This window comes from Rhinolophus ferrumequinum, chromosome 11 (assembly GCF_004115265.2).
Source record: "Rhinolophus ferrumequinum isolate MPI-CBG mRhiFer1 chromosome 11, mRhiFer1_v1.p, whole genome shotgun sequence".
Classification (NCBI taxonomy): Eukaryota; Metazoa; Chordata; class Mammalia; order Chiroptera; family Rhinolophidae; genus Rhinolophus; species Rhinolophus ferrumequinum.
In genome coordinates, this window is record NC_046294.1 from 25,555,542 (window position 1) to 25,578,056 (window position 22,515).

At 42.6% G+C, this 22,515-nt stretch overlaps 2 protein-coding genes across 15 annotated transcripts in view; one reads left to right on the top strand and one right to left on the bottom strand.

Moving 5' to 3' along the window:
- PAX6 (paired box 6) overlaps window positions 1-20,680 on the top strand; it is a 34,374-nt gene extending 13,694 nt beyond the window's left edge. For 4 of the 14 annotated variants that reach the window (XM_033119867.1, XM_033119868.1, XM_033119870.1 and 1 more), the window contains exons 5-13: window positions 1,349-1,479; window positions 2,396-2,611; window positions 3,352-3,517; window positions 9,516-9,674; window positions 10,189-10,271; window positions 10,498-10,648; window positions 10,749-10,864; window positions 13,422-13,572; window positions 14,282-14,367. In XM_033119867.1, the coding sequence (XP_032975758.1) occupies window positions 1,349-1,479; window positions 2,396-2,611; window positions 3,352-3,517; window positions 9,516-9,674; window positions 10,189-10,271; window positions 10,498-10,648; window positions 10,749-10,864; window positions 13,422-13,572; window positions 14,282-14,367 (1,259 nt within the window). Of the gene's footprint in view, window positions 1-71; window positions 203-1,348; window positions 1,480-2,259; window positions 2,302-2,395; window positions 2,612-3,351; window positions 3,518-9,515; window positions 9,675-10,188; window positions 10,272-10,497; window positions 10,649-10,748; window positions 10,865-13,421; window positions 13,573-14,281; window positions 14,400-17,547 lie in introns of those variants that run through there. The other 10 variants (XM_033119860.1, XM_033119862.1, XM_033119863.1 and 7 more) reach the window with 7 other exon arrangements.
- A 115-nt stretch (window positions 20,681-20,795) lies between these two features.
- ELP4 (elongator acetyltransferase complex subunit 4) overlaps window positions 20,796-22,515 on the bottom strand; it is a 213,802-nt gene continuing 212,082 nt past the window's right edge. Inside the window, exon 10 of the mRNA XM_033119874.1 lies at window positions 20,796-21,202. Coding sequence (XP_032975765.1) covers window positions 21,071-21,202 — 132 coding nt within the window. The 3' untranslated portion in view covers window positions 20,796-21,070. The remainder of the gene's footprint in view (window positions 21,203-22,515) is intronic.

Below are 22,515 nucleotides of genomic sequence, written 5' to 3' on the forward strand. Positions count from 1 at the left end.
TGTCAGAGAGGCTCATCATATTTTGCCCCCTCTTCTATATTTGGAGCTTATTTATTGCTAAGAAGCTCAGGCTCCTGGAGTCAATTTATCAGAGGCTCCAAGGAGAAGAGAGGAGAGAAGTGGAGAGGAGAGTAGAGGAGAGGAGAGCTGAGCAGGGAGCCACGTCTTCTGGAAGGACTGCTCTCTAGAGTCGGGGCTGCAGGTTGGAGATTTTCAAGGAAGTGGAAATTGGCAATTGGCTCTATTTGTGTGCCTGTGGTTTCTGGGGAGGGGGCCACAGAGAGGTGCTAACTTCCTCTCCCTATTCTCTAACATTAGACAATGGGGTGAGGTTGTAAGATAATAAGATAAAGGAGGGACGGGGGACACTGGTGTGGTCTTTTCCTTTTCTTTTCGCTTTTTGATTTTTACTAATACCTGTCCTTGGCTGTGGGGAGAGCTGAGATCAGCAGCGGAATAAAAACGAGCTGTGGCGGCAGTGAGCAGACGCCCTGCTCCAGCCCCACTGCGGCAGCCGGACTACTTTGTGGTTGGGGCGAATCTGGGACTCTGACCCTCACGCCTGCAGGGAAAGCGCTGAAACCCAGGTTGGGGTTCGCCAGCCACAGATTTGCTGTTCTGGTTCTTCTCCACTCTTTCCCCCTCTCTTTTCCTATATTTGTATTTTTAACCCTGGTGCTTGTGCTGTGCCTTCGCCAGAGTTTGGAATGTGACAGCAAACGTTTCTGGACTCGAGCGTCCATGGGAGTGCTGAAGGGCTGTAGGGTTTGCTCTCACAGTTCCAACAATGCAGAGAGCTTGGAAATTCAGTGTGGGTTCTGTAGAACCACAGTTTGCCATGACACTCAGAGGGGATCTTTGGGAGGATATTTTTAGAGCCGGTTGTTTGCACCTTGTGGGTTCAGGGGCTTGCTGGGGTGTACATGAAGAGGGGCAGTGGGCTGGGGGCACTGCTGGGGTGATGGCGATAGTGAGGTACGTGTGTTCTTGCTAGTTGGCGTGTGTCTACCTGTATGGTGCTTCTGCAGTCCAGTGGGCAAGAGCGCGGCTGTGTTTGGGGCTGGGCTGCCCCATGCTCTTCTTGGCTGCGTGGTCCTGTTGTCGTTTTTTGATCGATAGCAGGGACCTGATCACCAAGGTTGGCAGGGGTTGGCAGGGAGCTGAGGATGCATTGTGGATGTTTTCTCCTCCTCTTCTTTTTCCTCCTCCTCCTCTTCCTCTTCCTCTTCTTTCTCTTTACTCTTTCCTCTCCTCTCCTCTCCTCTCCTCTCCTCTCCTCTCCTCTCCTCTCCTCTCCTCTCCTCTCCTCTCCTCTCCTCTCCTCTCCTCTCTTCTCCCCTCCCCTCAGGTCACAGCGGAGTGAATCAGCTCGGTGGTGTCTTTGTCAACGGGCGGCCACTGCCGGACTCCACCCGGCAGAAGATCGTAGAGCTAGCTCACAGCGGGGCCCGGCCGTGCGACATTTCCCGAATTCTGCAGGTGATCCTCCCGGCGCCGCCCCACTCGCTGCCCCCGCGGCCCTCCACTTTCAACGCCCTCTCATCATTTCTTACTGTAAACGCTGCTAATTATGGACCCCCCCACCCTCATCCACCCACCCCAGTCCCCACCCCACTCCCCTGTCTTCCCACTTTCCCCTTTCCTTCCACCATCCTTCCCTGTCTCTTTCAACTTGGGTCAGTCACCTAAAATAACTTATCCGCTTAAGAAAAAAAAAAAGTCTGTGAATTAAAAAACAAAACAAAACACCTTTCTCTTTTTATTTGGTAAGAAATCAATTGTGATAACAGTTTATGAACTATAATAAGCCGAGTTTTACAAAACCAGCATAATTTCATTCCCTTCTCCCTCATCCCATGCTTACCTAAGATTTGGAGATATTTGTTTGCATTCTTCATGTTCGATTTTAAAATGACAAATGCTATTTACCTCCCTCCCTACCTGACACTCAATTGGATATATTTTTAAAGGAAAAATAAGTTAAAATTCAGTTTATTTTCCCCTTTGCTCTTACAACATAACACCACTTTAAGCAAGGTCAGCACAAAAAATTAATCTGACTTCGTTTTGATGCATCTTCAGGCAATGTTTAAGAAAACAGTTTTTTTTAAAAAAAAACTTTTGAATTAGTTTTTTTTAGTTCAAATTGTTTGAAAGTATCATCATATTTGTAGTTTTTAGGGCTACAAATGTAATTTTAAGAAAAAAGCTCTCTACAGTAAGTTCTCGTACCATTGAAGGTATATTTTTGTGTTATAGACCCATGCAGATGCAAAAGTCCAAGTGCTGGACAATCAAAACGTAAGCTTGTCATTGTTTAATGCATACTTAAACAATTTTATTTTTGTCTTGAAATTATTAATAATGTGGTTTTCTGTCCACTTCCCCTATGCAGGTGTCCAACGGATGTGTGAGTAAAATTCTGGGCAGGTATTACGAGACTGGCTCCATCAGACCCAGGGCAATCGGAGGTAGTAAACCGAGAGTAGCGACTCCAGAAGTTGTAAGCAAAATAGCCCAGTATAAGCGGGAGTGCCCGTCCATCTTTGCTTGGGAAATCCGAGACAGATTACTGTCCGAGGGGGTCTGTACCAACGATAACATACCAAGTGTAAGTTCATTGAGAACATTCCCCCTCCCTGCCCTAAGCTCCATGCTCTGTCCTCTTTACCATATATCTTTCTTCACCTCCTCCTGCTCTGCTCCCTACCAGTGTTTCTTTGTCTGTATCTCCTCCCGGCTCCACATATGTCTCCTCTGTACCTGGGGCTATTGAGAGGAGCATCCCAACTTTTTTTTTGACTTTCCAGAAAATGGGAGTCAAGTGTGGGAGTTGTTTACCTCATTTGCATACTGCTAAGTAAAGGGCAGAGGCACCCAGGAAAAGGCTCTTGAATCAAGAAGGAAAATGAAAATGAAAACCAGAGTCTAACCTCCTCCAAGTCCATCTGCCTGAACCTTCCTTCAGGCGTCAAACATCTATTTCTTCCCCAATATAAAATAAAGTGGAAAAAGCTCTTAACCGAGTCTAATTTGGGTGGTGGCGGTGGAATCTTTTAATAAAAGCAAAACAGCCATGTGAGTTAACTCACCAGAGACATGGATCAATGGTGAAGGACAACCCCCCACCCCCCAGTTGTGACCCAACACAGTTTCCATGCCCAAAATGATGGCTGTCATTCTGTCCACGATGTCTCTGCAATCTACCCACTGTCCCAGGATGGCTGGGAGTTTTTTTAATGTGTTAAGGGTTCTTTAAGGGGGTGCGCATGCTGAGATGGGGACTTAATACAGGGCAACCCTGTCTTCAGGAGACGCTACCATTTGGTTTGATTTTGGTTTGATTTGCAGGTGTCATCGATAAACAGAGTTCTTCGCAACCTGGCTAGCGAAAAGCAACAGATGGGCGCAGACGGCATGTATGATAAACTAAGGATGTTGAACGGGCAGACCGGAAGCTGGGGCACCCGCCCGGGTTGGTATCCCGGGACTTCAGTGCCAGGGCAACCTACCCAAGGTAAAAACCCAAGCACCCATAGTCTGAACTCTCTGTATATGCAAACCATTCTCTTCTCCCCTAACCTTTCACTCTCCCAGCCTCTGTGCTTAGAGAATGTAGTGGGGAGACTCTTCAAATGCTTGGGATACATTGACTGGCACTGTGTATAGGTGGTGTTTTTTTAACTATCTGATTGGCCTGGGAATGGAAGGGCTGTGTATGTTCAGAGTAGTATGAATGTGGCTTGTGTGTGTGTGTGTGTGCGCGCGTGCGCGCGCATGATCGCGTGTGTGCTATGGACAGGAGTATGTGCCTGTGTTTAAGAGCTAGCTGCGAGGTAATCTACTCAAATTTGCCATTAGAATGCACGGAGAGCCCCCTTGCTGTAGAAGTGTGACAAGTTAACACACTGACAGACTGTAAGGTAAACATAATAGTATCACTTTGCTTTTTGCCATAATTGACAAATTATGTGACTATGAGTAGGGTGCATGTGAGAGAGGGTGAGCAGAGAGATGCAGGGCTGAGTGGAGGGTGGGGGCATTGGAAGTGGTGGTCTCCCAACTAAAACATTCTTTCACCATCTCCGTTCCTACACCTTCTACCCTTCCTGGTCCCCAGTTCTCACTCTCTGTGGGTGGCGACTGCTTAGAAGGGTGGAGTGAAGATACTGTGAGCCAGACTGCGGGGTGCCCGGAGCTGCGAGGAGGGATGGGATCTGGCCCATCCCAGGATCTAGGAGAAGGGATGGAGGAAGAGGAACAGATAGGGGCGGGGTGAGGCCCGTTGGTTCTACCCTCCCCTACACACACAGAGGTAGCTTGGTCAAGAATAGGAAACAGTTTACTCCGAAGATTAATCGGTATTTGTTGTCCTTGTGACAAGGAGATAATATGCGGGATAATGGGACGTGGTGTCTCACTCCCCAGAGCACGACCAAGCCTGGGGGCTCCGGATGGGGGCGGCGACTCAGGGACGCTGACGGGGCTGCCCGCGTGTCTTTGCTCTCGCGGACCTCTCCGGGTGCCTTGCGCCTCCACGGTGCCGGGCTAGAGAAGGGGAAATCGGTAACAGTATGCGAAATATCTGGTACAAAGGATGCTTCTGTCACTCGCAAGAATTTGTTATGGGAACAATCCTGTCGCTCTGTAATTGCTCATTAGAGAACGTTTTGTTTCTCATTAAGGCGACATGAATAAGCGTCTAGTTGAAGGAGACAGCTGTAGAAATGTTCCACAAGAGACCTCTGGACACGATTCGGCACCAATTGCCAATTAGACATGTCAGTTTTAAGAGCAGAAAACAATATAGGACGGACACTGGGAAGATAGGAAGCAAAGCGCTCGCTCTGGGTTTCCCAGCGCGGTCGCTGGGCTGTCCGAGGCCTCCTGACCCGCTGGGACCGGGTTCCCCTGGACGACCCTGCCTGCCTGCTCCGCCCGCCCAGAACCCTAGGCCTCCCAGCGCCGGTCCCAAACATCTGAGGAGGCACCGCCTCCAACCCGGTTACAGGACTAGGCCCACTCGGGCCTCTGGAGAGGACAGGGGAGTAACAAGGCTCAGTGTAGACCACCACACGCTCCCCTGACCTTTGAAACTACAGGATGCCACTTGCACAACCTGGACACACCCAAGTGGCACCCCACTTCGCACTCCCCAGAGCGCGTCCGCCCCTTTGCAGTCTGAGACCCGGGTGGCCCTAACCCCGCCAAGTCTAGCTGACTGGGTCTGAGGAGACTTGGGGAGGGGCGGGGCACAGTGGCTGGGCCAGGACGGCTGAGCCCGGAGCCTCCACATCTTGGCCCTCTGGGCGCGAGGGCTCACAGTAATTTGGAGCCCAGACCATGGAAATCTCCCTCCTGCTTCGTGGAGCCCGGAGAGTAGCCAAAGGCTGCAGCTTTGCCAGCCCCACCACTTCTACCAGAGGCGGCGCCCGAATAGGGCAGCTTTTCGTCCCGGGGAGCGTGAGGGCGGGAGGGAAGGGAGAACCTAACCGCTAGGATCTGGTGGGGATAGTTGAGGCGGGCGGTGGAGCTCCTTCAGGGGCTTTGAGTTTTTTGGTGCCAAGTTGCTAGAGAATTCTGCCACACCGATTGCCAATCTCCCCTCCGTCCAAGAAAAAGACATACTCAAGTACTTCGTCCAGCGGGCATGGACCGCCCACTGTGTGGGGAGCATGCATTGCCTACACTGAGTGTGGAGCCCCCGCGTGGGGGCCGTGGGACGCTGGTGGCGATCTACCGCTGTCTGGCCCCCGGCATCCTCAGACCTTTTGGCGCTAAGAAGTACCCCTCCCTCCCTGGTCCCCTTTCCCGGCCGGGAAGCTGTTTTGGGGTTTTAAAGAGCCCATTACTCCAAAAGCATAAGGCGAGGTTAGGTCTCAGAGGGAGACAAATATGGTTTCCATCTGATCAATGCCATGCCGCGGTGAATAAAATCGTGACGATGTGGGCTGACAACAAGAGACAACTCTATCCAGCCCCAATTCTCTAGCGATTTGGTGGTTTTAGGGATCACGGAGACACTTTTTCTTATCTCCTCCCCTCACCCCAGCCCCCATAATACCCAGGCCCTCTATAGGATTTAGTCAGTCTCTTTTTCAACAGATGCTACAATGTTTTGATCCGCGCTCGGGAGCTGAAAAGGTGCCGCAACCGGGTTGCTATCTTTTCTTGCTTGTTTTCCGCCTCACTGATTAAGACACTAAGAAACTAAGGAATGATTTTATTTCCCAGCGTCCTTTTTTTTGTTTTGTTTTGTGTGTGTGTGTGTGTGTGTGTGTGTGTGTGTGTGTGTGTGTTTTCTCTTCTCCTTCTTCCAGGAAACAAATCCTATCCCCAGCGTCAGATGGTCCTGGGGCTGGGATAATGGGAGGCGCTTTCATTCTCCTTCTCACGGATTAGGCTGGAAGGTGGACGGCGCCCATTGAAGGCCCCTTCTTTGCGCTCGAGGGGGCGCCTTTTAAAGAAGATATCTTAATTGTCTGCCACTTAGGTTTATCATGTGGGGAATTCGAGATCTAACTCCTACTTTTATTTTGTTAAAAGCTTTAAGGGTGGAAGGTTTATCCACTAAAGCAATAAATAAATAAATAAATAAATAAATAAATAAATAAATAAATAAATAAAGGGGAGGGGGCGTCCAATCTAAGAGTGACCTCTCCTTCACCACCTGGCTGCAAGCAGTTGCTACTTTAAAAGTAATAAAAAAGTATCAGTGGTGCACGTTGGCTCTGCGGGGGGTCAGGGATGGATTCTGCAGCCACTGACCTACCTCGAATTGTACCCTCCTCCCGGCACCAAAGTTTAAAACAGCGCTCTCCTCATCCCAGTTGACTTTCCTCCCCTTGAATATCAGTTCTCAAGTTTGCGCTGCGCCTGCGTTAGTGTGAGTTTGTGTGAGTGTGTGTTGGGGGAAGAGGAGAGAGGGAGAAGGAAAGCATGGGCTAATGTCCATGTTTTAAAATTAGAAAGATGTCAGAGAAGCAAACGAAAGCAGAGAATGCTATCTGGGGTGGGGTGGGGGGTCTTCTGATGGACACCCAGTTTTGTTTAATTGGCAAAATCGAATGTGCCGGGAAAAGGACTGGGGTGGGGCCTCCTGGAAGGATGACCGACCCCTCTGCGAGACGGGATTGTGGTTTCTTCAAAGTCCCTTTCCCTAAACGTCAGATGGTCGCAGATTTTTCTTTGTGTTTTCCTAAAGTAATAAACTACAGGCCTGCCTAGTTGGCCCAAAAGGGCCATTTATCTAAAGTCTTCCTCTTTCACCGAATCCAAAAATAAGGGCGGTTCTTTACTTCTTTCCCTGAAAAACACTTTGCAAAGTCACCCGGAAACTTAGGGCAGTAAATTATCACAAACTTGTGCTGGCACACGTGAGTCCAGCGTCTCTCCCTGAGCTAAGTCGCCCTCCCCACCCCCCACTTTTCTGAGGTAGCACAAGACCACCCAAAGTAGAGCCTGGGCCTATTTACTAATATTCTCTTTTCCCCTCATTTCCTTTTTTCTCATTCTCTCCCCCTCTAGGTCCACCCTCTTGTCTCTCTTTCCTCTCAACACTCTTTTCTGTCCTCCCTATACCTTCCTGGCCTGTCTTTTTGTAGCCCCTTTTCTTCCTCTATCTCTCTCTACCCCTTCCCCTCCTCAACTCCCCCCTCCCTCCCAACCCGGTCCGCGCCCTTCCTCCCTCCTCCCTCCCCTACTCCCGACCCAGGTCTCCGTCCTTCCAGCCTGCTGCCTTCAGCCCCCTCCATGTCCACCCTGTCCCCATCCACCCTCCCTGCCTTCCCTCACCCCTGCCCCGGCCCCCCATCCACCCTCCAACCCCCCAGCCAAGCGCCCTAAATAGCATTGAGGCGCCCGCTCTTCGGACAGTGATTAATGATAGCAGAGCAGAGGGGTTAACACACTTCACTGAAAAGTCTGTTGACTGGGCTTCTTGTAACACAATGTGGCCCGCTGCACGCCTCAAGAGAATCCTTTTGTTGTCCGTGCTCATTGTGGTCTCAAAATTCTGCCCACGAAAGTTTGCCAACGCTCCTGCCCCAGGAGTTTAATAGTTTCCCTTACTCGCGGGGCATTGTGCGGCGCTGAAAAGCAGCCTCTCTCTATTCAAGTGTTGGTGGTCATCTCAATAGATCTCCAAGGGCCCATATGGTGGCCAGTGCCGATGAATCCGCCTGTTTAAATGGGGGAGAAAGTTGGGGTTTTAAAACATTTCAAAGTTCCTGAAAAGATCCCACTAGATCCTGTCACAATTCCCTGAACTCTTTGAAGACTCTGCCTATTGTCTCCTGGTTATAAATGATATTCCTGGCCAAGTCGATTCCCACCAAGGCCCCTTAGAGGCCCCTCCCCTCCACAGGCCAAGTTTCCAGGATGGGGGCGGGAGAGGCTGGTCAGCCCCATTGGTATCCCATGGGGGCCTCCAGACCCAAGACCCAGGACCCAGCATGCAGCCCCAGTCAGGGCTGAGTGCTTCCCTTCAGACAAGCTGTGGCTTCATGAGCAAGGTGCAAGACAAGAGACAGCTAGCCCAAGTGCACATCTTGCCCTCCAAGCAGCGAGGGAAAACAATAAAACTTTCCCCTGTTTAATGATAGAAATTACATTAAAAGTGGTAGCAATGCCCTAATTAAAAATGTACCACTTAAATGATATGCCAAGGATTCAGCTGCAGCATAGCATATTTAGCTAGTTAGTGAACTCTCTACTATTTCTTTTTTAAAATTACACGTTAAAAATTTAAAAGAAATCTTACTTTTCTCTGGTGCAACACATTACAAAGAATGGACAGTCCTTTTATCTAAATATAAAATTCCATTTTCAGCAATTATAGCCTGTTCTTGGTGATGATATAATTACAGCTGTGCTCGTAATAGGTGTCAAGGCAAAGCACACTCATACAATAGTTGAATAAAACTGCAGAACAATGCGAGCACTTCTAAATTCACAACCTTTAAAATGAAATTGACTGTGCAGAATTCAAATAAAAACTAGATAAATATTTTTTTTTAAAGATTACAAGCTTGGTTTGGTTTCTTAATAGCATTTTCTACAAACCTATCAACATCTAATTGATTAGATAGGAATTACCGATTATAGATCAGCTGAAATCTTGAACGTCACTCTTCTATTTTCCCAACACAGCCATAGGTAAATAAATTCTGTAGGGGAAGGGAAATACGTGAGGCATTTGGGAAGTCAAGGTTAGTTATGAAAGGTCATTTTTACTGGAAACATCACCACTTATTTTGTCATTTGAAGACACGTTACTCTGAGTGTCTGTATTGTATGGGCAGTCTCATCTTGATAAAAACAGAAAGAAATAAAATCATGGTCAGGTAACGTATGTAACTAATGTCTTTTCTTAAAAGGGCTGACAGTTATCTTGGGAGTGTTTTGGTAAGACTGTCCGAATATACTGTTCCTGGCATTTATGGCCATACCAGACCCCTTTTGGAGGCCTCAAGTTATTCCAAATTTCTCATACTGTACTATTCTTTTTGTTCCAGATGGCTGCCAGCAACAGGAAGGAGGGGGAGAGAATACCAACTCCATTAGTTCCAATGGAGAAGATTCAGATGAGGCACAAATGCGACTTCAGCTGAAGCGGAAGCTGCAAAGAAATAGAACATCTTTTACCCAAGAGCAAATTGAGGCCCTGGAGAAAGGTGATGGAGTTTTTCAAAGTAGAGAAGCAGTAAATCAAAGTATATGCCACATCTTTAGTACAAAGAGCTAAATTTAGCCAGGGTCCTTTGCATAGAGGCCTGAAAAGATTTCTTTTTTTTTTTTTCTTTCTGTCTTTTTTTTCTGGGCATCTTTTCAGTGTGTGTGTGTGTGTGTGTGTGTGTGTGTGTGTGTGTGTGTGTGTGTGCTTTCTTCTTTTCATGTACCAGTAATTCAAAGACTAAAAGTCTGACTTCTCATAAAGAAAAAAATGATGATTTGGCTAATTTAGGCTACAGAAGCGTTCTTGAATGAATGTCATTCCAAAGAAAATTCAACTTGGTTCTGGTGGGATAGTTCTTCCAAGTACAGCCAACATTAATAGCAGTAGCATTTTAAAGGGAATTGGTTGGAGGTGCTGAAAGTGGGGAGGCGGGAACCAGCGTGATCCAGGGCTTGATTGACACATTATGTGTAGTTCTGACACAACACGGAAAACTCAATTTACTCTTTCAGAGTTTGAGAGAACCCATTATCCAGATGTGTTTGCCCGAGAAAGACTAGCAGCCAAAATAGATCTACCTGAAGCAAGAATACAGGTACCCAGGGACCACGTGGTTTCATGCTTTGTGATTCAGACCATTTTCCTTTCCTAGAGACAAAAGTGCCTCTAATGAATGCCATTTATTTACATAAATAGTAACAGAGTCCCTCTGCTAAATACTGTACCACCATTGGGGGCAGGGGGTGGGAGACAGTGGGAGTGCCAGGGGTGGGGTTGAATGGGAATACACATGGGGCTTACCTATTCCATCTGATTTCCAGGTATGGTTTTCTAATCGAAGGGCCAAATGGAGAAGAGAAGAAAAACTGAGGAATCAGAGAAGACAGGCCAGCAACACACCTAGTCATATTCCTATCAGCAGTAGTTTCAGCACCAGTGTCTACCAACCAATCCCTCAGCCCACCACGCCTGGTAATGTGAAATATTAATGCTTTTAAGAAATGTGTTTAAACCTGTTTGCCCTCAGCTCTGACTCTCACCATGACTGTCTGTCATGTCCCTTTCCCTGCAGTTTCCTCCTTCACCTCTGGCTCCATGTTGGGCCGAACAGACACAGCCCTCACCAACACATACAGCGCTCTGCCACCCATGCCCAGCTTCACCATGGCAAATAACCTGCCTATGCAAGTAAGTGAGGCCGGGGGCTGCCTGCTTAGCGGGTGCGAGGGAGAAGTGCAGTGTGTGTCGGGGCCTGCAGACTTTACTGGCCCCAGTGGGAGCCTTTCTCACTGCAGTGATTGGCTTGACCAGTCAAGTCTGAGATGAAAACAGTCAATCCAGTCTTCTAGTTGATTGACTGACTGATTCATGCCCTTAAAAAAATTAAAAACCTGGTGTTCAGTCAAGTTAATCTGCCTTTTGCTCACAGAGAATGTTAGGTTGATAATGGCGGGGGGAATGGGGCATGTTTTGGGTGTCAGTGAAACTTGTATCAGAAAATGGAAATATTCCTGGTGCATTATAAGATAGCAAGGGGTTATACATAAAATTTGGGTTTATACTAAAGTGTTCACATTAATAGATATAGAATCACATTATTTAGGGTATATATGGTAAACTAGTGAGGAAGATCAAATGAATCAGAAATGGGTTACATTTAATACAGAGGAATAGCTAGTTTTCTTTTTACATCTTATAATAATAATAAAAAAAGAAATAGAAGGCATTTGCTAGAAATGTAGTGTCTTTGCCGTGGATTTTGTGATAAGTTTGTGGCACTCTGAACGACCTGGGCTGATGCGGTTACTTGGTGTAACAACCTACTCCTACTCTCAATTCAGTCCCAAATATTTATGAGCCCCTCAATGTGATAGGCCTTGTACCAGGTTAACCCTTTATGATGGAAGCTGTGAAATGCAGGTGGGGTATACTAGAACTTTGGAGCTGGATAGATTCTTGATGGGGGAAAATTGGTCTTCTGGTAGACCTTCTGCAGTGCCCTTCCTGGGTTGTGGGACAATTAGAGATGCCAGATGATGTGGGATTGGCCGGTGTGAGCCCCTGATGGAAACAGTTCTGAGGTTACACAGAATGTTTATTATCCATTGGATATCTTTTGCTGGGTTTCTAATTGAAATAATGGCACAATAAAAGTTTCACAGTCTTCAGACTAACATAGGAGCAGCTAGATAAGGAATTTCAGAGGAATTATTCTCATGTTTATTTTTTTTTTGCATCTGGATATTATTGGCCATAGTGCAATTAATGTAAATTAAGGGATTAACAGTCCATTAGCTGGTCTTGCTACAACTACCTTTGAATTTTCCAGAAGTCAGATTGCCTAGAGGAAGTGATTTGGGGAATTAGAAACAAACTCAAGCTGAAATTCTGGCAGGGAGGGCCCTGAAGGCCTGCTTACCTCTTTGAACCTGATTTTCTCAGTCAATCTCTGATTGTAGAAAGGCCACTGAGTGTCTTGTTCAGGTTTGTAAATTGTAGCAACGTCTAGGTTTCTGTGAACAAAACAAAATGCGTAGATGAGAAAACAATTAGAAACAAATAGATGCTGCTATTCTATTAGGGTTGTTTCAACATATAGACTGGTATGGGGTCGATTTATTTCACTGATTTAAAAAAATTACACAACTTATATAATTCAAAATGTACATACATTCATAAAGCATAAAGAAAATCAAAATTATCCATGAGTCTACTGTTTAGAGAAAATTACTCCTTGAATTTTGAAGGGAGAGATTGGCTAGTTGTGTGTGGGGACTGGTCTGTCTGTCCATCAATTCATGCTGTTGACCAAAATTTTCAACCATTTTACAAAGAGTGGGTTTCCTCCTCTGAATCTTCTCTAATGTGTGGATCTTGGAATGTTAAAGCTTTCTACAGTTTGCAGAGCAGGGCGGTACTATCATCTCCCTTGTTCCTGACATTATCTTTCTATTAATTCATCCCAAGCTTGCTGCCCTGGCATAGCCCCATGAGAGCCCATGAGGGGTTTCATCCCAGTTCTGTGTATTTCTTACTTAGTTAGGAGACAGTTCATCTCCTCAATACCACCATTCAGAACACTGAGAGGGTAGCAACACAATTTTATGGGTAAAATCCAATTTGGGTTTTTGGGTCAGTAAGGAAGTCACAGCCAGTTCACAGGCTGGGACTAGGTATTTACTGACTCTTCTGACCACTTTAATCTGAGATCATTACTGATCTGCCTCTTCAAAGAATCTTTAATCCTATGATTCCAAGCAGAAAAGGCAAACAAGGTCCCTAAAGCAAACTTTGTAGAGTTTCTCCCACTGTTTTCTGCCCTAGAACTTGAGATATGGGATTCCAGGGAGTCCCTGGATTTCCAAATAGATTGGATTTGCAGGAGTGGGGGTGTGTTTTAATGGAAATCCTCATGCTACTGCTTCTCTAAAGATGCCAGTAGAGGTGCAAGATGAACATGGATAAAAATCCTATTTTATGGATAGTGCCAACCGTCTAGCTGGACAATTATGGGAATTTGTAGTACTTTTAGAAGTTTGGTGTGTAGGCAACTGTTCTGTATCAGTGGCCAGTGGAAGGATTGGTTGGAGGCCTGATCTTAGAGTTATCGCATGGAATTCCAGTATTTCACATGAGGGCATCTTAATGATCAGACTTGTTGGCAGAGGTCCTGGGGAGGAGGGAGCCTGGGGATGTGGCTGTGTGATGTGTTTCTCAGTAACTACTAGTTTGCTTTTCCTCTCAGCCCCCAGTCCCCAGCCAGACCTCCTCCTACTCCTGCATGCTGCCTACCAGCCCTTCGGTGAATGGGCGGAGTTATGATACCTACACCCCCCCACATATGCAGACACACATGAACAGTCAGCCAATGGGCACCTCGGGCACCACTTCCACAGGTAAGCCGCTGATCTCCGAAGGCTGCACAGAGGTGGCCTGTAGAGCTTCTTTGGCCAGGTGCTCTCCCTTCACTCACAGTTTATCTGAAAAACAACCTCCTGGCCTGCCTTGTGTGGTGGTGTGGTTAACTCTTTGTTGCTCACTTTTCTGGGGAAAACTGATAGAAAAGGGAAATTCAGTCAAGTTAGTTAGTAACTTAATACCATACAGACAAAAAGCAAAGTTGCTTTTCCTGAATTTGGTCACAGAAGTTGCACATGAAGATAAGGCCTGAGACTGTTAAGTTTTCTGAGGAGCGATTATTAGCCCAAGTTCAACAGTGAGGGCCCCCTGAGCTGCATGGCGAGTGCTTACTGGAAGACTTCTCACCCTCCTCGCTCCTCTGTGCTTCTCATCGCAGCGGAAGCAGTACCACATTGGTTTTCCAGAGATAGTTTCATTGTTAAAGCTCCAAACATACAAAGAAACGGAGGTTTTTCTTTTTCTTTTTCTTTTTGGGTGGGGGACCTGGGATTCAATAGGTAAGTGTAAAAATGTTAACTGGTTTCTGACGATGCTACTTTTGTTTGTAACACTTGAAAATATATTTTTAAAATATAGTTAAATGTTAGAAAGCATTAGAGTTTTTCTTTTAACCTATACATTTATACTCCATGCCTGTCTCTTGAAGGGAATATCTACATGGCTATTTCTTTCATCCACTTCTAGGACTCATTTCCCCTGGTGTGTCAGTTCCAGTTCAAGTTCCTGGAAGTGAACCTGATATGTCTCAATATTGGCCAAGATTACAGTAAAAAAAAAAAAAAGAAAAAGAAAAAGAAAAAAAGAGAGAGAGAGAGAATATATTGTGTTAATTCAGTCAGTTACTATGTGGCCACAACAGTTGAGCGTTCAGGAAGGAAAGAAAATGGCTGTTAGAAGCACTTCAGTTCTGCAGTTGTGTCCGGTATTGTACCACTGGGGAATGGACATGAAACAAGGACCTTTGTATACAGAAGGCACGGTATCAGTTGGAACAAATCTTCATTTTGGTATCCAAACTTTTATTCATTTTGGTGTATTATTTGTAAATGGGCATTTGTATGTTATAATGAAGAAAAAAAGAACAACATAAACTGGATGTATGTTTGATCTGTGTTGGTCATGAAGTTGTTTTTAAAAACAGGAAACCGTGATCAACAAGCTTTGCCACGAGTTTAAGAGTTTTATCAAGATATATCGAATACTTCTACCCATCTGTTCATAGTCTATGGATTGAGGTTCCATGTTGGTACCATTCCTTTGCATATAATTAAACCTGGAACAACATGCACTAGATTTATGTAAGAAAATATCTGTTGGTTTTCCAAAGGTTGTTAACAGATGAAGTTTATGTGCAAAAGAGGGTAAGATATAAATTCAAGGAAGAAACAAGTTGATAGCTAAAAGGTAGAGTGTGTCTTCGATATAATCCAATTTGTTTTATGTCAAAATGTAAGTATTTGTCTTCCCTAGAAATCCTCAGAATGATTTCTATAATAAAGTTAATTTCATTTATATTTGACAAGAATACTCTATAGATGTTTTATACACATTTTCATGCAATCATACATTTCTTTTTTGGCCAGCAATAGTTAATTGTTCTTAGATATAGTTGTATTACTGTTCACAGTCCAATCATTTTGTGCATCTAGAATTCATTCCTAATCAATTAAAAGTGCTTGCAAGAGTTTTAAACTTAAGTGTTTTGAAGTTGTTCACAACTACATATCAAAATTAACCATTGTTGATTGTAAAAACCATGCCAAAGCCTTTGTATTTCCTTTATTATACTATTTTCTTTTTAACCTGATAGTGTGGTGTTACAAATTTTGTTTCCATGTTATAGTAACATTTGAGACCAATGGTTACTTTCATACGTACTCTATTTTAAATCCTGATGATCCTTAAAGAAATAATTCTTATAGAGATCATAAATCAGAAATGTGTTAGAAAAAAATTCCACTTAAAACTGTGTGTAAATCTGTGCCCATTTATACATACAAAATGGTAACATATCTCAGTTAGCCATTTAATTCGAAAGCTCAAAGTCTAGAAATCATTTAAAAACGCAGCAAGCTATTATCATGTTTCCCCGAAAATAAAACCTAGCGGGATCATCAGCTTTACTGCATCTTTTGGAGCAAAAATTAATATAAGATCCGGTTTTATATTATATTATTATATTATATTATATAGACCCGGTCTTATATTAAAATAAGACTGGGTCTTATATTAATTTTTGCTCCAAAAGACGCATTAGAGCTGATGGTCTGCTTAGGTCTTATTTTCGGGGAAACACAGTAACTAAGAATTGTCTTTTGAATTAGGGCTGGCATTTTCAATCTGGGCAGATTTCTATTGTCAGCCTATTTCAACAGTGATTTCACTGAAGTATATTCAAAAGTAGATTTCTTATACAAGACTCTCTAAAAGCTGTTGCCTTTCTCCAATAGGCCCTGTCCCTTTTCTGTCTCCCTCCCCTTTGCACAAGAGGCATCATTTCCTATTGAACCACTACAGCTGTTCCCATTTGAATCTCACTTTCTGTGCGGTTGTGGATGGTTGGAGGGTGGAGGGGGGATGTTGCATGTCAAGCAATAATGAGCACAGACACATCAACAGACAACAACAAAGAGGCCTGTGACTGGCCGGTTGGAGTTAAAGGCCTTCAGTCATTGGCAGCTTAAGCCAAACATTCCCAAATCTATGAAGCAGGGCCCATTGTTGGTCAGTTGTTATTTGCAATGAAGCACAGATCTGATCATGTTTAAAGTGGCAGCACGCAGGGCAGGAGTGCTTGAGCGCAAGCAAAGGATAGAAAAAAAATAAGCCTTTGTTGGGTGCAAAAGGCCTGTCTGAGACTTCTGGTTCTCTCTGTTCTGTGTAACATATAAGTCAATATAGATAAGTTTTCCTCTGCAAACTTCAATCAAAGGCTGAGGGTTTTGGCAGTCTAGATTACTAGATTAAGTGCTTGCACAGGAAGAAATCTCTGGGGACAAAGACACTTCCGCTGAATTGTACTCTGCTCTTTTTTGTTTTGGTCTGTTTTGTTTTTAATTCCCAAAGGCAAATGGTCAGAAATACAGAAATTAATTGGAGGCTTTAAAAAATAACCTTCTACCTTAACATCTACTACTTTCTAGATTACTTGTGAACAGATAATTGTGATTTGTCTCTCTGGCATGCTATATGTTAATACTTTTATTCCACTAGAGTTGCTGCACCTTTAGAGACACCTTCCTAGGATAATTGCAGTTTTTATGTGTGCATGTAGTTTGATTCAATGTCAGCCTGCACTGCATGCTTGCACACTTTTGCAGTGGGGTGTGCACACACATGCACTGTTGGTACAGTTGCCCACGCAGATATTCTACCTCCCAACATTTTGTAGCCCACATTCCCTGAGGGACATGTGCCCAGGGAGCTGTCAGAGAAGGGCTATTTGAGGTGTGTGCTGGTTGGCTGACTTCAATGCAAGAAGGGGCAGTTTCCAACATGGCTATGATTTGGGCCAGGGTCAGGCAACCAGTTCTGGCCCACAGCTCTACTGTGTAGCGAGCATAGACTTTGGAGAACCGGGTGTGGCACTTTGGGTGCGGGAGCTGGGAATGGGAGACGGGGAGTGTTGTGGAAGCGGAGGGTCTGTACATATGCACTTGGGCACGTATACGTGTCCTCTGAGGGGCAGGATTTCCAGGACACAGTGGTGCAGCCTGCTTTGGTCTGAAGAAGTGGCTGCTCAGCTGCAGAAGCCCTCTGGTCCTGCAGGATGGAACGGCTGCCTTGCCTTCTGCCCTCATCCTGGGGAGATGATGAGCTGTCCTTCTGAGTGGAGCTCCAGGCACTCTCCCGGGGACAGCATGGCAGGCACTGAGTGGACGCAGTGCCCAGGAGGTGGCCTTTGACTCATTGTTGCAATAATTTATTTTTGTTTATTTATTTCCTGATAGGCATATTTATATATTTATCAATGGGAACTCTGCAGGGACACTTCGATATCATCTTCCAGGTGGTGACCATCTATCTGTGATGTCCTCAGTAGAATCACAAGACTAACTGCTTATGATTTTTCTCCAAATTTGCTCGACTAGGGACACCAGGTGAACAGAATTAGAGAATGTTTGAGGAAGAAACATTTAAATTACTGAGTGAAAAAATGCTTTTTACTACAATGAACTTCTAGAATATTTCCCCTCCAAAGCTGTGCCTCCTAAGTCTTAAATAATAATCTACTGGCTTTTCTTGATATGGCTCACATAGTCATCTCTTCCTACTTAAAAAAATCATAACTAGGTTAACTAAGACTCATTTCTACAGTATTATTTTAAGATTCAGCTTTGTTTTGTGAATTTTTGTCATCTTAGGATGGTGTCTGTATTCTGCTTATTCTTTTGGCACTGGGCCTCAATTTGAACAAGATTAGAAAAAAAAGGCTTTCTTCTTTGTATGTTTGGCTCACCAAGACCAAACACAAATTCTTCCCCTTTTTGTTTCTCAAGAATAAACCTCACCTGTTTTTTTGTTTTGCACCGGTCCTGAATGAATGCTCAGTTTTAAAGTCAAAGTGTAAGGACTCGGGGTTAGTACTGCTTCATTTCGGTCTTGTGTTGATGGTGACTATTCACATGTTTTAGAAATGACATTCACAATGGGCTTAAACAAATGAACAGGGTTCCCTCCCCCCCATTTCCCTTTTGCATTCGGATGCCTGTCTGATTCTTTAAAATTAAAAGATAGACAAGGAATTGATTGCCGAGTATTGCTTCCATCTGAAGTAGTTTTATTTTGTCCAGTGTTAGTATTTGCAGATCCTGGAGATGGAGATAAAGAATGGAAGAGAGGGAGACAAAAGTGGAAATTGGTGGCTACTAAAAAGAAATCCAGAAGGTCTTAGAACTCTAAGCAGACTGCAGCAGTCAGAATATTTACCTCATGTTAAAGAAGGGCAAATCTAGCATAATAAATGAATACCATAGAGGGTTTTGAAGTTTTAGAAATATTTAAAAGATATGAGAACATTCCAAATACTATGTGTAGCATAGTTACTTGAGTATTTATCTTTGAGACAAGTTGATAACTGAAAAAAAAAATCTTGTTTACAGAGAGTAGATTTCATAATGTATCCAAATGGTCTGTATACCTACGGTAGCATTATTGGAGACCAGTATTTTTATGTAGTAAGTTATTAGCATATGGCTAATGGCTAATGTTCCCAGAAGGGAGGAAAACACATTTTTAGAGTGGGTTTTTATCGGAGGAAAACAGAAATATACATCCCTCTTCAATAGCTTATTTTTTACAAAGCCTGCCTAGTGAATCAGAACAACAAAGCACTCGCACCTGATTTTTGGAAAGCCCAGGTACTATTATTGTTCGGAATGCACTTTTATTGAGTTTGAAAAGTTTCTTTTTATATTTAAAATAAGTGGGGTTCAAATACATGCATTCCATTTTTATAGTATTTATCTGTTTGCAAAGCGTATAGTATTAGAGAGTAATTGACTGTTAATTTCATTGACATAGTAGCCAGGGTAGTAAATCAACGACCTATTAAGTATTTTTGACAAGCAATTTACATATCTGATGACCTCACATTTCGTTTTCAGAGTCAAATGCTATGTAATTGTTCCGTTGTGTGTTTGTATCAAATGAGTCACAACACGGCAAGAAAAAGGTTAGTGTTATTAAAATAATAACCAGACTAAAATATTCATTGGAATTTGTTTAGACTGTTCATAATGCTTTCAAAGGATATAGCAAAGCTTTTGTGGAGTATCTGCATATTATTTACTATCTATGGACTAAACTGATTTTTTTGAAGTTGCTTTAAATTTTAAAAGCACCTTCGCTTAATATAAAAGCCCTTTAATTTTAACTGACAGATCAATTCTGAAACTTTATTTTGAAAAGAAAATGGGGAAGAATTTGTCTTTCGAATTAAAAGAAGTGAAAAAAATAAACCAGACACTCTTAAAAAAAAAATAGAAGAAAAAACCTGATTTTTAGTACTAATGAAATAGCGGGTGACAAAATAGTTGTCTTTTTGATTTTGATCACAAAAAATAAACTGGTGGTGACAGGATATGATGGAGAGATTTGACATCCTGGCAAATCACTGTCATTGATTCAATTATTCTAATTCTGAATAAAAGCTGTATACAGTATGTGTTTATGCTACAGTGGGTTTTTTTAAGTGACTGACATTCATCATATTGGTTAGACAGTTTAAAAACCTAGTCTTTGTTTTCTTCAATGTTGTCAAGAACAAATAAAGTATAATTTGTGGTATATTAAAAGCAAACTGCTTAAAATGCTTGTTATAACTGCTTCAAAATATCCTAACATATTTGAAAATGTATTTTGGAAATTCAGGTTCTCCTAGAGGATGTTAAACAGCTTTTTAAAAAATGAAACTCTACTTAAATATGCAAGTTACTTTTTAAATTTTGGTTTTTTTGTCTACTATTTGTCAAAAGCTTTGAGAATATGGAACTATGATTCAAAAACCTAGTGTTTTATATGAAAACTGCTTCAGTATGCTATATACCCCAGAAAGACATGTTTTTGTGGTTATAAATGTACATACCGAACCGATGTTCATAATTAACAAAAGGATTTACCTCATGCAATGGAAATTTGGGTTAGCTTCAGTTGTCCACTTAGTCTCAGACCTATATTCTGTACAAATCTCTCACCAGGTTTCAATACACGTTTTTTCCCCCAGTATCAGCATTAATGTAGCTGTCAGTTTGAATTTCAATCCTGAATTATGTGTTGACATAATTTCATGGTGCTGACTTTAATTGTTTAGGATTACTAAATAGAAGACCCTAAACTTCTTTTGCTATACTTTCTATCACTCAAGTTTTTTATATTTATTAACTTCTATAGCAGACTAATTAACGGAGTCTTAATCCCAAAATATTATTTTGTTTTCATCAATTTAATAACAGGATGCATAAATGCAAATCCATTTTATTATAGTCTTCATATACTAGCAAAGAAATTTCTCATTGTTTTAAAAACCTTAGCACTTTTGGTGGCAAGTGACTCTTTCAGAAATAAAGAGAAACTATGTTTTCCTATACGATTTTGAATTTCATAATGCTTTATATGCTACCTGCTGTGACAGGTAGTTTACCGTGAACTAAGTGCCTTAATACACGTCCGCCAATGACCACTGTAAGGCATCTTGAATTTTTGACATTTTAGTTGCTTTTATTTAAAAATTAAAATGACCTATCTTCTTTAGATATAGCATAAAACAAAATTTTAAAATGAAAGTATTTCTGCTGTACTATTTCTGTATAAAAAATTGGTTAAAAAAAGAGAAGAATGGTGGCCTCATTTTGCAATCCTGTGTTTTTCAAGACTTGGAGGGTCAAATTGTTAAGAAAAATATTTACATAAGCTATTAGCGATCATAATTAGAGTGCCATAGAATTCTGCACGCAGCGCCTAAGAATGGAATTGCTAGAAGTCCAGGTGCTTCTTGCCTCCGGCCATCATGCCACAGCCTGGGCCCAGCAGCGTGGCGGATTCTGCCACGTCCTGTTTGCTTGAGCGGCTCACTGTGTCTGACAAGTCTGGAGGCAAATGCAGTCGCTACGGCAGAAGATTTCAGGAGAAGGAAAGAAAGAAAAAAAAATTAATTTTGCTCTCATGAACACACTTCAGGATACAATATTATGCTCTGTTGATCAGCATTTAGTCTTGCATATAAAATTCCTACTACAACAATTCTTTAGACTGAAGCCCAATATAATCACATCCCACTGATGCTAGATTTCACAAATTATAGCCATTATGTAAACCAGACCAGGAATCTTAGTGGAACATTTCCCGAGTCCAAATCTAAACATATATGATTTTTCTTATATAGGTAGAAATACAAACATGTATATGCATAAATAAAAGCATAATTGAAAACAAACAAACACATAATAATGGCAGGGTTGTTTTTTGGCTTTGTTTTGTTTTTGCCAGGGCTCCAAAATGCTATTTTTTCAATTGAATATAGCTTTTCAGCAATTATGGGTTCTCATAAATGCCTGTTTCTCTTTGTCTATTAAGTTGACATGAAGATGATTCTATTTCAAGGTTATCCTTTCTCTAGAAACTTGCAATTTTCATAGAAATACTGACATGATGAAAACAAATTATACCAATAAAAGGGTCAATATTTTTCGTATGCTCAGATAAGTCATCTATAACATCTGTTACAGGTCTTGGTAGGTTTGTTTCTATGCATCATGTTGGGTCATGTTTTCAAAAGTATAGTGTAGCTTTGAACATCTCCCCATCTGAATTGTTTTTCTATAGATACAGGTTGATTTAAGCAGATACAGGCTGATGTAAGCAGTAAGTGACCATACTTATAGAACAGTTACTGTAATGAGGGAGAAATATTCATAATTCAAAATAACTTTTTAGGTTTTTTATATCAAATTCCTTAACTATTCGTGCTCACAGCTCACATGATTTGTTTCACAAAAATCCATAGTCAAAGGAACATATCTGTTGTGTGTGAGGCACAAAGTGGGTGTAGGAGGAGAAAGGTAAGCAAGGCAGGATCGGGCCGTGCAGTGAAGACTAACCAAGCCTTGTAGGGGTGAACTGACCTGGAGACAACCTATCGGAAACCCTTCCTTTGGAAAACTCCCTTCAATACGAAAAAAAATTAAGATGAGAAAGGTTAGGACCATTTGCTTTTTTGTCAAAATATTGTGATCCACAAGCCTATGTTCTGGCTAGTTTCTTTCCTGATAAAAGGCTTGTGTGTTATCATGTGAACACAAGCTGTGTGCGGAGGACTGAAATATTTTAAAACATTAAAAAAAAATTATGAAAATATTCTTCCTTGATTTCAGTTTGCCTGTATGTACTTATTTTTTAATGCAAACATATTTAGGATGAAA